The 16,102-nt window shown below is 37.8% G+C and overlaps 1 protein-coding gene across 1 annotated transcript in view; it reads left to right on the forward strand.

The window, feature by feature from the left end:
- SNX6 (sorting nexin 6) overlaps positions 1-15,832 on the forward strand; it is a 53,385-nt gene extending 37,553 nt beyond the window's left edge. The window contains exons 11-14 of the mRNA XM_065900989.1: positions 848-934; positions 9,927-10,086; positions 10,169-10,254; positions 15,145-15,832. Coding sequence (XP_065757061.1) covers positions 848-934; positions 9,927-10,086; positions 10,169-10,254; positions 15,145-15,198 — 387 coding nt within the window. The 3' untranslated portion in view covers positions 15,199-15,832. The remainder of the gene's footprint in view (positions 1-847; positions 935-9,926; positions 10,087-10,168; positions 10,255-15,144) is intronic.
- Positions 15,833-16,102: the final 270 nt, after the last annotated feature.

Consider the following 16,102-nt stretch of genomic DNA (forward strand, 5'->3'; position numbering starts at 1 on the left):
ATTTATTTACTTGATTTATTTTTGGCTGTGTTGGGTCTTGTTTGCGGCACACAGGATCTTTTGTTGCAGTATGTGGGCTCTTCGTAGCGCAGGCCGGCTTCTCTCTAGTTGTAGCGCATGGGCTTCTTGCTCGTTGTGGTGCTTCGGGCTCCAGGGCATGTGGGCTCTTCGTCGCGGTGCACAGGCTTCTCTCTAGTTGTGGCATGTGGGCTTCTTTCTAGTTGTGATGCACAGACTTCTCTCTAGTTGTGGCGCACGGGCTCCAGAGTGTGTGGGCTCTGTAGTTGTGGCACGCGGGCTTAGTTGCCCCGTGGCATGTGGGATCTTAGTTCCCCGCCCAGGGATTGAAGCCTTGTCCCCTGCATTGGAAGGCAGATTCTTAACTACTGGACCACCAGGGAAGTCCCGAGTTCTCATCTTTTTAGGCAGACTTAATGTTTTAAAATTGTTTTCTGGTTGTCCACAGTAGAAGGATTGGTTTGAATTACCTAGTCTACTGCTGTTGCCAGCCTCTATTACTTTATAATCATGTGTACATATCAATTGTCATTGAAATGAATAGAGAGAAAAATACAGGTGAACCTGAAAAATGATACTGAAACTCATTACAGCCAAGAACTTTAGTCAAATATAGAATCCTTCCGTAAATTCACTAATCTGTTCATTTTTTGCCAGTTACAAAAAAAAAAAAAACTAACAGACTAACAAAAGAGAAGGAAAGGAAACTTAGTTTAAATAGGAATTGATACTGTAGTTATTTATAACTAATATTTTTACAATAATAAAGAAAACACTGAGTATAGAATGTAAGTACTGATTAAATACCCAATGTTTTTCCCTTTTTCAGAAAATAGAAGCCCGAGTGTCAGCTGATGAGGACCTCAAACTTTCTGACCTTTTAAAATATTACTTAAGAGAATCTCAAGCTGCTAAGGTAACTATTCTTCTTTTTAAAATGGACTGCTTTACAAAAGCCATCATCTCCTTAGAGGTTGTTAGACTTAAGATTGTTAAAGATGACTTGTCTCTTGATTTTAAATTATATTTTTAAGTATGATTTTTTTTCTCCTTTTATAAATTGTAGGTCAGGGAACCCCACATAAATGTTTCCTCTATAAACTCCTGATAGAATTTGTCTAGAAATTTTTTTTAATTGAATTTGGTATATTTAGTCAGGTGAAATACCTGCAAAGACAAAAGTAAAACCCCCAAATAACAGTTGTACAGCTAAAGGATTCCTAATTTTGTCTATCTAAGTCCTCTGTTGAGGGTGAGAGAGCCATAAAACAGAGAAGTATGTTTTATTTTAAGGCATCTCAAGTTTCCTTTTGGAAATCTATGTGCAAAACTAAAACTCTTACTAATCAAAAAAAAGTTTAATAAAAACATCTAAAAAGCACTGAAAACTTAGTGGCTCAGATACTCCAAATTCCTTGTTAATTTATGAATTGAGATGTACAGAAAATTCCCATCTAATCATGGGATTGCTGGGTCATATGGTAGTTCTATTTTTAGTTTTTTAAGGAACCTACATACTGCTCTCCATAGTGGCTGTATCAATTACATTCCCACCAATAGTGCAAGAGGGTTCCCTTTTCCCCACACCCTCTCCAGCATTTATTGTTTGTAGATTTTTTGATGATGGCCATTCTGACCAGTATGAGGCGATACCTCATTGTGGTTTTGATTTGCTCTTCTCTAGTGATTAGTGATGTTGAGCATCCTTTCATGTGTTTGTTGGCAATCTGTATATCTTCTTTGGAGAAGTGTCTGTTTAGGTCTTCTGTCCATTTTTGGATTGGGTTTTTTGGGGTTTTTTTGATATTGAGCTGCATGAGCTGCTTGTATATTTTGGAGATTAATCCTTTGTCACTTGCTTCGTTTGCAAATATTTTCTCGCATTCCAGGTGTTGCCTTTTCATCTTGTTGATGGTTTCCTTTGCTGTGCAAAAGCTTTTAAGTTTCATTAGATCCCATTTTTGGTTTTATTTCCATTTCTCTAAGAGGTGGGTCAAAAAGGATCTTGCCGTGATTTATGTCATAGAGTGTTCTGCCTATGTTTTCCTCTAAGAGTTTTATAGTGTCTGGCCTTACATTTAGGTCTTTAATCCATTTTGAGTTTATTTTTGTGTATGGTGTTAGGAAGTGTTCTAATTTCATTGTTTTACCTGTAGCTGTCCAGTTTTCCCAGCACCATTTATTGAAGAGGCTGTCTTTTCACCATTGTATATGTTCTTGCCTTTTTTGTCGAAGATAAAGTGACCATATGTGAGTGGGTTTATCTCTGGGCTTTCTATCCTGTTCCATTGATCTGTATTTCTGTTTTTGTGCCAGTACCATACTGCCTTGATTACTGTAGCTTTGTGGTATAGTCTGAAGTCAGGGAGCCTGATTCCTCCAGCTCCGTTTTTCTTTCTCAGGATTGCCTTGGCTATTCAGGGTCTTCTGTGTTTCCATACAAATTGTAAAATTTTTTGTTCTACTTCTGTGAAAAATGCCATTGGTAGGTTGATAGGGATTGCATTGAATCTGTAGATTGCTTTGGGTAATATAGTCATTTTCATGATGTTGATTCTTCCACTCCCAAGAACGTGGTATATCTCTCCATCTGTTTGTATCGTCCTTGATTTCTTTCATCAGTGTCCTATAGTTTTCTGAGTACAAGTCTTTCACCTCCTTAGGTAGGTTTATTCCTAGGTATTTTATTCTTTTTGTTGCAGTGGTAAATGGGAGTGTTTCCTTAATTTCTCTTCCAGATTTTTCATCATTAGTGTATAGGAATGCAAGAGATTTCTGTGCATTAATTTTGTATCCTGCTACTTTACCAAATTCATTGATTAGTTCTAGTGGTTTTCTGGTAGCATCTTTAGGATTCTCTGTGTATAGTATCATGTCATCTGCAAGCAGTAACAGTTTTACTACTTCTCTTCCGATTTGGATTCCTTTTATTTCTTTTTCTTCTCTGATTGCCGTGCCTAAAACTTCCAAAACTATGTTGAATAATAGAGGTGAGAGTGGGCTCCCTTGTCTTTTTTTTTTTTTTAAGTGAAATGTGATTTATTTCAATGTTTTTTGTTCTTTTTTTATCTTTGACTGTGTTGGGTCTTCGTTTCTGTGCAAGGGCTTTCTCTAGTTGCGGCAAGCGGGGGGCCACTCTTCATCGCAGTGCACGGGCCTCTCACTATCATGGCCTCTATTGTTGCGGAGCACAGGCTCCAGACGTGCAGGCTCAGTAGTTGTGGCTCATGGGCCTAGTTGCTCCGCGGCATGTGGGATCTTCCCAAACCAGAGCTCGAACCCATGTCCCCTGCATTGGCAGGCAGACTCTGAACCACTGCGCCACCAGGGAAGCCCCAGCTCCCTTGTCTTGTTCCTGATCTTAGAGGAAATGGTTTCAGTTTTTCACCATTGAGAATGATGTTGGCTGTGGGTTTGTCACATATGGCCTTTATTATGTTGAGGTAGGTTCCCTCTATGCCCACTTTCTAGAGAGTTTTTATCGTAAATGAGTGTTGAATTTTGTCGAAAGCTTTTTCTGCATCTGTTAAGATCATATGGTCTTTATCCTTTAATTTGTTACTATGGTGTATCACATTGGTTTGCATATATTGAAGAATCCTTGCATTGCTGGGATAAACCCCACTTGATCATGGTGTATGAACCTTTTAATGTGCTGTTGGATTCTGTTTGCTAGTATTTTGTTGAGGATTTTTGCATCTATGTTCATCAGTAACATTGGCCTGTAGGTTTTTTGGTGACATCTTTGGTTTTGGTATCAGGGTGTTTGTGACCTCGTAGAATGAGTTTGGGAGTGTTCCTTTTTCTGCTGTATTTTGGAAGAGTTTGAGAAGGATAGGTGTTAGCTCTTCTCTAAATATTTGATAGAATTCACCTGTGAAGCCATCTGGTCCTGGGCTTTTGTTTGGTGGAAGATTTTTTTTTTGGGTGGAAGATTTTTAATCAGTTTCAGTTTCAGTGCTTGTGATTGTTCTGTTCATATTTTCTATTTCTTCCTGGTTCAGTCTTGGAAGCTTGTACTTTTCTAAGAATTTGTCCATTTCTTCCAGGTTGTCTGTTTTATTGGCATACAGTTGCTTGTAGTAGTCTCTCATGATCCTTTGTATTTCTGCAGTGTCTCCTTTTTCATTTCTAACTCTGTTGACTTGAGTCTTCCTTTTTTTCTTGATGAGTCTGGCTAATGGTTTATCAATTTTGTTTATCTTCTCAAAGAACCAGCTTTTAGGTTTATTGATCTTTGCTATTGTTTCCATTTCTTTTTCATTTATTTCTTATCTAATCTTTATGAATTCTTTCCTTCTGCTAACTTTGAGGTTTTTTTGTTCTTTTCTCTAATTGCTTTAAGTGTAAGTTTAGGTTGTTTATTTGAGATTTTTCTTGTTTCTTGAGGTAGGATTGTATTGCTATAAATTTCCCTCTTAGAACTGCTTTTGCTGCATCCCATAGGTTTGGGGCCATCATGTTTTCATTGTCATTTGTTTCTAGGCGTTTTTGATTTCTTCAGTGATTTCTTGGTTATTTAGTAGCGTATTGTTTAGCCTCCATGTGTTTGTATTTTTTACAGTTTTTTTCCTGTAATTGAAATCTAGTCTGATAGTGTTGTGGTCAGAAAAGATACTTGATACAATTTCAATTTTCTTTTAGCTGTTTTTCTTTTTCAATTTTCTTAAATTTACCGAGGCTTACCAAAGCTTGATTTTACAGAGTAATTTTACTGCCCCAGAAATCCTGTGTTCCATCTGTTCACTCGCCTTCCTCCTAACCCCTGTTGATTTTTTAATTGCCTTCATAGTTTTGCCTTTTCCAAAATGTCATATAGTTGGATCTTTTCATTTTGGCTTCTTCACTTAGTAATGTGCATTTAAGTTTCCTCTATGTCTTTTCATGGCTTGATAGCTCATTTCTCTTTAGCACTTAATAACATTCTGTTGCCTTGATACATCAAGTTTATTTATCCACTGACCTACTGAAGGACATCTTGGTTGCTTCTAAGTTTTGGCAATTATCAGTACAGCTGCTGTAAACATCAGTGTGCAGGTTTTTGTGTGAACATAAGTTTTCAACTCCTTTGAGTAATAAATAGCAAGGAGCACAATCACTAGATCGTATGATAAGAGTATGTTTAGTTCTGTCTTCCAAAGTGCCTATATCATTGCATTCTCACCAGCAATGAATGAGAGTTCCTGTTGCTTAACATCCTCACCAGCATTTGGTATTGTCAGAATTGTAGATTTTGGCCATTCTAACAAGGTGTGTAGAGGTATGTTGTTTTAATTTGCATTTCGGTGATGACATTTGATGTGAAGCATCTTTTCACAAGCTTCTTATATGCCACCTCTGTGTCTTCTTTGGTGAGGTGTCTGTCTTGAAAAAAAAGGTCTTTGGCCGATTCTTTACTTTGGTGGTTAAGTTTTAAGAGTTCTTTGTGTATTTTGGACAGCAGTCCTTTTTATCAAATACCTTGTAAAAAATTTTTCTTGGTCTGGTGGCTTGTCTTCTTGACACTGTCTTTTGCTGAGCAGACATATTTTATTTTATTTTCTTCTTTTAATTTTATTTATTTATTTATTTTTGGCTGCGTTGGGTCTTTGTTGCTACGCGTAGGCTTTCTCTAGTTGTGGCAAGTGGGGGCTACTCTTTTTTCTTTTTTTTTTTGTGGTACGCAGGCCTCTCACTGCCGTGGCCTCTCCCGTTGCAGAGCACAGACCCCAGATGCGCAGGCCCAGTGGCCATGGCTCATGGGCCCAGCTGCTCCGCAGCATGTGGGATCCTCCCAGACCGGGGCACGAACCCGCATCCCCTGCATCGGCAGGTGGACTCTCAACCACTGCGCCACCAGGGAAGCCCCAGGGGGCTACTCTTTGTTGCAGTGCGCAGGCTTCTCATTGCGGTGGCCTCACTTGTTGCAGAACATGAGCTCTAAGTGAGCGGGCTTCAGTAGTTGCAGCACGCAGACTCAGTAGTTGCAGCATGCGGGCCCTAGAGGGCACAGGCTTCAGTATTTGTGGCACATGGGCTCAGTAGTTGTGACACACGGGCTCTAGGGCACGTGGGCTCAGTAGTTGTGGCTCACGGGCTGTAGAGCGCAGGCTCAGCAGTTGTGGCGCACAGGCTTAGTTGCTCTGTGGCATGTGGGATCTTCCCGGACCAGGGCTCGAATCTGTGTCGCCTGCCTTGGCAGGCGGATTCTTAACCACTGTGCCACCAGGGAAGTCCCAGCAATTTTTCATTTTAAAGAAGTGCAACTTACCAATTATTTCTTTCTTGGATCATCCCTTTGGTGTTGTATCTAAAAAGTCATCACCACGTGCAAGGTCATGTGGATTTTCTCCTGTGTTTTGCATTTTACATTTAGGTCTATGATCCATTGAGTTAATTTTCATGAAGGGTGTAAGGGCTGTGTATAAATTCGTTTCTTGGCATGTGGATATCCAGGTTTCCCAGCACCATTTGTTGAAAAGATTATCTTTTCTCCATTGTATTGCTTTTGCTCCTCTGTCAAAAGATCAGTTGGCTGTATTTGTGTGAGTCTAGTGCTGGGCTCTCTATTCTGTTGTCTTGATCTATTTGTCTGTTCTTTGACCAGTACCACACTGTCTAGATTACTGTAGCTTTATAGAAAGGTTTAAAGTAGGTAGTGTCAGTCCTCTGACTTTGTTCTTCTCCTTCACTGTTGTGTTACTCTGTGTCTTTTGCATTTCCACACAAACTTTAGAATCAATTGGTTGATGTCTACAAAATAACTTGCCAGGATTTTGATTGGGATTATGTTGAATCCGTAGATCAATTTGGAAAGAACTGATTTTGACAATATTGAGTCTCCCTATCCATGAACATGGAATATCTCTCCATTTATTTAGTTCTTTGATTTCTTTTATCCGAGTTTTATAGTTTTCCTCAAAAGTTGTACATGCTTTATTAGATTAATACCTAAGTATTTCATTCTCTGGAGTGCTAATTAATGTAAATGGTATTGTGTTTTTAATTTCAAATTTCACTTGTTCATTGCTGGTATACAAGAAAGCAATCTACTTTTGTATACTGATGTTCTCTTGTAAAACTTTATTATACTCATTTATTAATTCCAGGAGTTTTTCTATATAAACAGTCTTGTTATCTGGCATCTGTAAACAAAAGACGGTTTTGTTTCTTCCTTTCCAATCTGTATACTTTTTATTTCTTTTTCTTATTGCATTAGCTAGGACCTACAGTACAATATTGAGAAAGAGTGGTGAGATGGGACATCCGTGTGTTGTTCCTGATATTAGTGGGAAAGCTTCTAGTTTTTCACTATTAAGTATGTTGTTAGCTGTAGGTTTTTTGTAGATGTTCTTTATCAAGTTGAGAGTGTTACTTCTATTCCTATTTTGCTGACGAAACAGTTAGTTGATTTTTGACAGAGTGCTAGGACAATATAGTAAGGGAAATAATAGACTTTCAATGAAAGGTACTGGGACAACTGAATGGTCACATGAAAAAGAATAAAGTTGGACCTTCCTCACACCATGGATAGAAAATTTACTCAAAATGGATCAAAGATCTAAATGTAAGAGCTAAAACTATAACATTTTTAGAAGAAAACATAAACATAAATTTTCTTGATTGCCTTAATTAGGCATTGATTTCTTAGCCATAACCAGAAGCATACCAACCAAATAAAAATAATAAATTAGACTTTATTAAAATTTTAAAAACTTTTGTTTAAAGTTTTTTGTATCAAAAACACTATCGAGGGCTTCCCTGGTGACGCAGTGGTTGACAGTCCGCCTGCCGATGCAGGGGACACGGGTTCGTGCCCCAGTCTGGGATGATCCCACATGCCGCAGAGCAGCTAGGCCCGTGAGCCATAGCTGCTGAGCCTGCGCGTCCAGAGCCTGTGCTCCACAATGGGAGAGGCCACAACAGTGAGAGGCCCACATACCGCAAAAAAATAAAAAACACTATCGAGAAAAATATAAAAACCCACAGACCAGGAGAAAATATCGGGTTGACCAGAAAGTTCATTCTGGCTTTTGCATAAGATGTTACAAACAAACTTTCTGACCAACCCAATATTTGGAAATTATGTAAGTCCCTAATAAGCGACTGGTATTCAGAATATATAAAGAACTCTTATAACAGTAAAAAGACAGAGAGTCCAATTTAAAAAGTGGGCAAAAGACAAAAAAGATATACAAATGGCCAATAAATACATAAAAAGATGCTCAACATCTTTAGCCCTCAGGGAAATGCACATTAAAACCACAGTGCTATATCACTTCACACCTACCAGGTGGCTGTAATCAAAAAGACATAACAGTATTGACAAGGATGTGGAGAAATTGGACCCCTCATATAGTTTTGGTGGGAAAATGTAAAATGGTGCGGTCACTTTGGAAATAGTCTGGCAGTTTCTCAAAAGATTCAACATAGAGCTACAAGGTGACCCAGTAATTCCACTCCTAAGTAATGAGATACGAAAGAGAAATGAAATGTGAAAACATGTCCACACAAAAACTTGTACATACATGTTCATAACAGCATTATTATGAAATAGCCAAAAAGTGGAAACAAAGCAAATGTCTGTCAGCTAACGAATGGATAAATCAACGTGCTATGTCCATACAATGAAATATGAGTTAGCAATAAAAGGAGTGAAGTACTGATTCCTGCTATAAAACGGATGAACTTGAAACTTTATGCTAAGTGAAAAAGCCAGACACGGGAATTCCCTGGCGATCCGGTGTTTAGGACTGTATACTTTCACTGCTGAGAGCCCAGGTTCAATCCCTGGTCAGGGAACTAAGATTCCGCAAGCCGCAGCACAGCCAAAAAGGGAAAAAAAAAAAAAAAAAGGCCAGATACAAAAGGCCACATATTATATGATTCCTTTTTAAAATATTTTATTTATTCATTTGGCTGCGAAGGGTCTTAGTTGTGTCAGGCAGGCTCCTTAGTTGCGGCAGGCGGGAGCCTTAGTTGTGGCATGCACGTGGGATCTAGTTCCCTGACCAGGGATCGAACCCGGGCCTCCAGCATTGGGAGCGTGGAGTCTTATCCACTGCGCCACCAGGGAAGTCCCTGATTCCTTTTTTTTTTTTTTTTTCGTGGTACACGGGCCTCTCACTGTTGTGGCCTCTCCCGTTGCGGAGCACAGGCTCCGGACACGCAGGCTCAGCGGCCATGGCTCACGGGCCCAGCCGCTCCGCGGCACGTGGGATCTTCCCAGACCGGGGCACGAACCAGTGTCCCCTGCATCAGCAGGCGGACTCTCAACCACTGCACCACCAGGGAAACCCCCTGACTCCTTTTTTAATGAAATGTCCAAAATAGACAAATCTGTAGAGACAGAAAGCAGATTAATGGTTGTCCATGGCTGAAGGTGGGGGTTGTGGAAGGAAATGGAGAGTGACTGCTAAAGGACCTGGTTTCTTTTTGGGTGGCGAAAATGTTCTAAAATTGAGGCTAGTGATGGTTACACAACTCTCTGAGCATACTACAAACCATTGAATCGTGCACTTATATGAGTGAGTTAGGAACTCCCCTGGTGGCACAGTTATTAAGACTCTGAGCTCCCAATGCAGGGGGCCCAGGTTTGATCCCTGGTCAGGGAACTAGATCCCATATGCATGCCACAACTAAGAGTTCACATGCCACAACTAAGGAGCTGGCGAGCCGCAACTAAGGAGCCCACCTGCTGCAACTAAGATCTGGCACAACCAAATAAATATATAAATTTTAAAAATAAATAAGTGAGTGAGTTATGTGGTGATATGAATTATATCTCAATAAAGCTGTTACTAAAAAAATTTAGAAGAATGACATGTGGCATTCACTGTGTGTTAGCTCTGGTGATGGGGGTGGCAGTGGCTGAGGGCAGCTACTAGAAACATGCAGCATATATTATCGTGAAGCATTCTGTTTTATAGGATCTCCTGTATCGAAGATCTAGGTCACTAGTGGATTATGAAAATGCTAATAAAGCACTGGATAAAGCAAGAGCAAAAAATAAAGATGTTCTGCAGGCTGAAACATCCCAACAGTTATGTTGTCAGAAATTTGAAAAAATATCTGAATCTGCAAAACAAGGTACTCTTATATTAACCTTTAATCATAAGGTATGGTTTGGACTATTATATAAATAGTTAATCCTAATTTATTTTGTTCACAGAGCTTATAGATTTTAAGACAAGAAGAGTTGCTGCATTCAGAAAAAATTTAGTGGAACTGGCAGAGTTAGAACTGAAGCATGCAAAGGTAGTATCATATTAAAGATTTAACAATTTAAGTGACATAATTTACAAATGAGTCAGTTATGAAACTTTATACTAATTTAAAAAATAGAGAATCTTAGAATTGAGAGGGAGTTTAAAGGTTATCTAACTTAAACTAGAAAAATATCTATAATGTCTCTAATGGTCAGCTTTGCAAGACTCTAGTACCTAATATGGAAAAACAGTATCATTTTTTGACTAGTTGTTAAAAAAAAATCTTACTTAATAAAAACATCACTTAAAATTTTATTTAACATTTGCCATCTTCAAAGGGACTGAAAATTTTAAATGTATTCAAAATTCCCCAAACTATAAATATTAAAGGAATTTTTAAAAACTTTTATGTTATTTCGTGATAAATTTATACCATTTATAAGTATAAAGTTATTAAAGCTTAAAACTACACTGAGATTTTTGGTATACTCTATAATGAGCACGAATTTACTTCTGTGTAACTTTGACATAAGTTTAATTCCTCTTTCACAGTTTACCCTTCAGATATTTAAATCCTTCATATTCTCTATATATCTTCTCTTCTCCATGCCAGACATCCTTTGGCTAAATATTTTTCATCCCATACACCTCAACAAGATTTTTATTGTATTATTGCCCTACTGTCATTACTCTTTTAAAATATTATACCTGAAAATGGAAACACATTTACATACATAGAATGATTATTCACATTTCTTCCTACAGCATGTTTTATTCTATTTTTTTTAACTAATTTATTTTTTATTGAAGTATAGTTGATTTACAATGTGTTGGTTTCGGGTGTACAGCAGAGTGATTCAGTTATACATATATATGTATATATTCTTTTTCAGATTCTTTTCCCATAGAGGTTATTACAGAATATTGAGTATAGTTCCCTGTGCTATACAGTAGGTCCTTGTTGTTTATCTGTTTTATATATAGTAGTGTGTATGTTACTCCCAAATTCCTAATTTATCCCTCCCCTCCAAGCATGTTTTATATGTATAAGATACGGTTTTTTTTAACTGCCATATTGCACCAGCTTGATTTGGCTATAATCACACTTTTTTTCTCTCTTTCTAAGTCGCTTCTTGAACCTCCGCCCTGTGGTTATGTGTTTAATTTTTTTAGTAATTATTTTCATTTTTGTGGTAAAAAACACATAACATAAAATTTACCATCTTAACGATTTTTAAGTGTACAGTTAAGTAGTATTAAGTATATTCATGTTGTTGTACAATGGCTCTCTAGAACTTTTTCATTTATTGAGCACTTATTTTAAAAATGTAATTGCAGGCCACGTGTATGTCTGTTAGATTTAAGCTTGCTCGTCTTAGCCCAGCGCATTGAGATATTTTGGAAACTTGGGTTTGATCATATAGTATTTGACTATTATACTAGTTTATCCTGTCAAGTGATGGACATTTGTAATTTGTATGAACTCCCTTTTATGTCTTCATCTAAGTTTTGATTTAAAAGGTTGATCAGGATTAAAGGAATCACTATTTGTTTACCTACCTTTTGAAAGTAAGTGGCACCAAAAAAAATTTAGTTCCTTTCTTTCTATACTAATTGATATTAACTTATTAATTAATATTCTTTGGTTATAGTTATTTGGATAGTTAGGAATTCATTTATACTATTATCAACAATTATTTTTCCCATTTTATCTGTGAAGGACATGAGTATCAAGTTACTTATTAAAATCAAGATATACGTTGTCTGATTTTCTGAGCTAATAACCCTGTCAGAAGAAAATGTATGGACCTCCCTGGTGGTCCAGTGGTTAAGACTCTGCATTTCGCCTGCAGGAGGCGTGGGTTCGATCCCTGGTCGGGGAACTAAGATCCTGCGTGCCATGCATTGTGGCCCAAAAAAAAAGAAAATGTTCTGATAAGCCTGGCATAATTTATTCTTATTGAGCCTGTGTTGTTTTCCAGTGTTCACTGTTTTTGTTCTTTTTAAAGAGTTTATAAACTATCAAGGATTTTGTTACAGATTAAGGAGGGGTTGACAAACTACAGCCTATTCTGTACAGCCTGTGAGCCAGGAATGGCATTCATATTTTTAAATGATTATAAAAAGATCAAAAGAATAATATTTCATGACGTGATAATTGTATGAAACTCAAATTTAACCTGTTAAGGTTTATTGGAATACAGCCAAGCATATTCGCTTAAGCTTATTCACTTACGCTTTGTCTATGATTGCTTTCATGCTACTACAGCAAAGTTGAGTAGTTGAAACAGAGACCAAATGTCTCTCAAAGTCTAAAATGTTTACTGTTTAATAGCCCTTTACAAAAAAACTTTGCTGACCCTGCTTTAGATTGATGTCAGCCTCTGGTTTCCAGATTCTGTACTTTTTCAAATTCTTCCCGAAATGTGTTCTCTGTGTTCAAATTTCTGATAGCGCTTCTAGTCCAGTGGTTCTTAACTGGTGGTGATTTTGCCCCCCAGGAGACATTTAGCAATTTCTGGAGACATTTGTGGTTGTCGCATCTGGGGGTGGGGGGGTCACTGCTGGTGTGTAGTGGAGGCCAGGAGTGCTGCTCAGCATCCCACGATACACGGACAGCCCCCACGAGGAGGGATCACACAGCCCAAATGTCGGGAGTGCTGAGGTTGGGCAACTCTACGCTGTTGTCTGAGATTTCTTAATGACTTTGTAAATCTGAACAAAGTCTCATTTTGGTCCCAGGATCCACATAAATTATTCCAAAAAGAGTAGATAATAGTTAAATGTACAACAAGATGGTTTGAAACTACTTTGGATTTTATTTATTGTAACTGGTATATATGTCTTTGCCACATAATTAAAATCTAGTTAACTAGGTAGTTAGGTCACTTTTGTGTCCTTGAAAATAGGCTCAGATTCTTTATTAAAGAAGTAAAAAATGTGTGATATGGGCAGTTAAAAAAAAAAAGTGATGAGCCAACTGTGAGGGTGTGATGTGAGTCCCTGTGTACCCCATTGTAGTTGCAGAGTTAGGTCCACCTTTGGCAGGTGTCAGCCTGCAGAATGTGCATCCTGTGACTCAGCGGTCCCACTTGAGGAATATACCTGTAGGAAGTATATCTAAGAAGGTAATTTCAGAACTATAGACAGGCTCAAAGTCATTTGTCACAGTTCTGTTCTTATACTGGCCAAAAATTGACAGTAACTTGAACACCTAAAAATGTTTAATGTTTATTTTTCACTTAATTTTAGATTTTCAGGAACATTGCAAGGAAAGTACAAAGAATTCCTGGATACTCTTCACCCAGATTCCCCAAATGTGCATATTATCGCATCTGCTTTGTCCTTTTCCCTCCCTTCCTCCCCGTTTCTCTTTACACACACACACACACACACTCTCACACACACCCCTATACACACCTGTTTTTGTCTTAAACCATATGAGTAAGCTGCAGATATGATGCTTCTCTCTTTTATACATTTAAGTGTGAATTTCCTAAAATCAAGTAATTAAGTACTCAGTACAGTTATAAAGTTGAGGAAATTAATATCAACATAATTCTGTTATCTAATCCGGAGGCCTTTATTCACATTTCCCCAGCTGTCCCAATAATGTCCTTAATGGCAAAAGGAAATTCAAAAGAATGTGTTGCATTCAGTGCACGTGTCTTCTTAGACTTCTGTAATTTGGAAAAGTTGCTGAATCTTTGTATTTCATAACATTGGACACTGTTAAAGCACAGGCCTATAGAATGCCCCTCACTTTGGGTTTGTCTAATTAGTGGGTTTAGGTTGTGCACTTTGGACAGGAATTCCACCCAGAAGTGATGTCAGATCTTCTTGGTGCATCACACAGGAGGAGGCACATGCTGTTGATCAGTTGCCTTACTGGCAATGTACAACTTTGATCATTTGCTTAAAGTGATGTCTGCAGGCTTCACAGTGGCAAAGTTGATATTTTATACTTTGGATTAAGAAGTATTCTGTGGGGAGGTACCCGAGACTGTTAAATACCCCATCACTTAACCAGCACCGACCAATAAAACTTTGTGCCATGGCGGGAATATTCTGTAATCAGCACAGCTTTGTGCCATGGTGGGAATATTCTGTAATGAGGAAGTCTGGGTTCTGTCCAGTGTGGTTGGCACTAGTCATGTGTGGCTATTGAAGACTTGAAATGTGGGTAATGCAACTGAGGAACTGAGTTTTTATTTAATTTTAATTAACAGATTTCCATTATGCAGCTGCACATAGCTGATGGCTACAGTACTGGCATTTTAGTCCCGTACTGCTTTTGGCATCCGTTCATGATTTTTGCTTGAGTCAGTTTATGATGATGATGATCGCCAAATGGTCATTTTCTAATTCCATCATTCTTTATACATTTTAGTTGACTTTCTACTCTAAGGAGGAGGTTTTCCTTCATTCCTGTTTATATATTAATGTAATCTAAATATACTTAAATTTGCCTTTATATGTCTCTAAATGTGGGTGCCAGTTCACATGTTTTACAAATGGACATTTAGGTATGAATTTTATAGAATACTTCTGTATGTAATCTTACTGTTTTTATAAAAAGTGCTATAAATCTAATGCTATATTTTAATGGCTAAAGGAATGTGATGAGAACCTGTCTTACAATCAGAACATAGTGGTTTAATCTGCATACAAAGGGCATATTTTATAACCCTCACTAGAGCATGCCAAATATTAATATTGGTCTAAACGGAAATTTACTGAACAATCTGGTATGTGGAAAATACTGTGCATGGAACAAATTCTGTAATTTTATGTCTTTAAACCTTTATTTGTATATAATAAATGACTTTTCAAAATTCTGGTATCTTAAATGTAAAGTTACGTGATTTCTAATACTGTATATTTTCAGTAAGAGTCTTTCACACTGTTTGAACTTCATTTATTTTCCCTCCCTTTTTAGGGTAACCTACAGTTGCTGCAGAACTGCCTGGCAGTGTTAAATGGAGACACATAAGCCACACTCTGCCTTCCAGTTAAAAAGGGCTGCCTTCCGTCAGATTTTATTTTTTTTCTTAATGATGCTAGACATTTACTGCTCACTGGAAACAAAAGAAACAGCTGACAAAGTGCATCTACTCTCCCTTTTTCTGAGAAACAGTGGCGCGGTGCCGCCCTCGGGTGCTGTGGGCTGCATGATGGGACCTGCGCGCCTGCGCCTGCGCCGCGGACAGTTGATGATCATCGCGCCCTCCTCTTCAGAAGCCCAAAGTACTGCCTTTTTTAAAGTAGCCTCTAGAACTGTGCTTATTTTATGAATAGTATTCCTATGGCTGCTAATCTTATTTACTTTTAAGTAATTTCTGAAGTTTAACCCTTTCAGAATACATTGTGTAAACAAGATAAGGATTGCCGTTACCTTTTTTTGAATTTTGTTTTAAAAAAACATTGTACACCACCTTAGTTCTTGTATCCTGGTAAAGCATCTTAATGAGACTTATTTTTAATTAATGAACGTTTCTTAGAAGTTTTGAGACAGACTTTACGTAATCTTTATAAGTATGATTTCTGAAGAAAAGCAAATGCATTAGTATGTTTGCCTTAAACTTGTAGACTAAACGAACTATTGTCAAATAAACAGTGATAACAGTAATAGTTTTTAACTCTGGTCACTCTAAAATTTGGAGTAGCTATAATCTACTCCTATATTATGCTTTTACAATGCAGGTCTTAGTTTTTCTTTTTTCTTATTTCTTTTAAAATGGCATATCGAACCAAGTTCACCACTTTACAAAAGAATGAACTGCTTCTCTGTGTGCTTTTAGCACTTCATATAAGATGGAATTGGGCAGAGACAGGTTAGAGACAGCTGTTTCTGAAACAGGAACAGAGAGTATGGTCTGTTGTGCTTTCCAGGATTC

The sequence above is a fragment of the Phocoena phocoena genome, chromosome 2 (genome assembly GCF_963924675.1).
Source record: "Phocoena phocoena chromosome 2, mPhoPho1.1, whole genome shotgun sequence".
Lineage (NCBI taxonomy): Eukaryota > Metazoa > Chordata > Mammalia > Artiodactyla > Phocoenidae > Phocoena > Phocoena phocoena.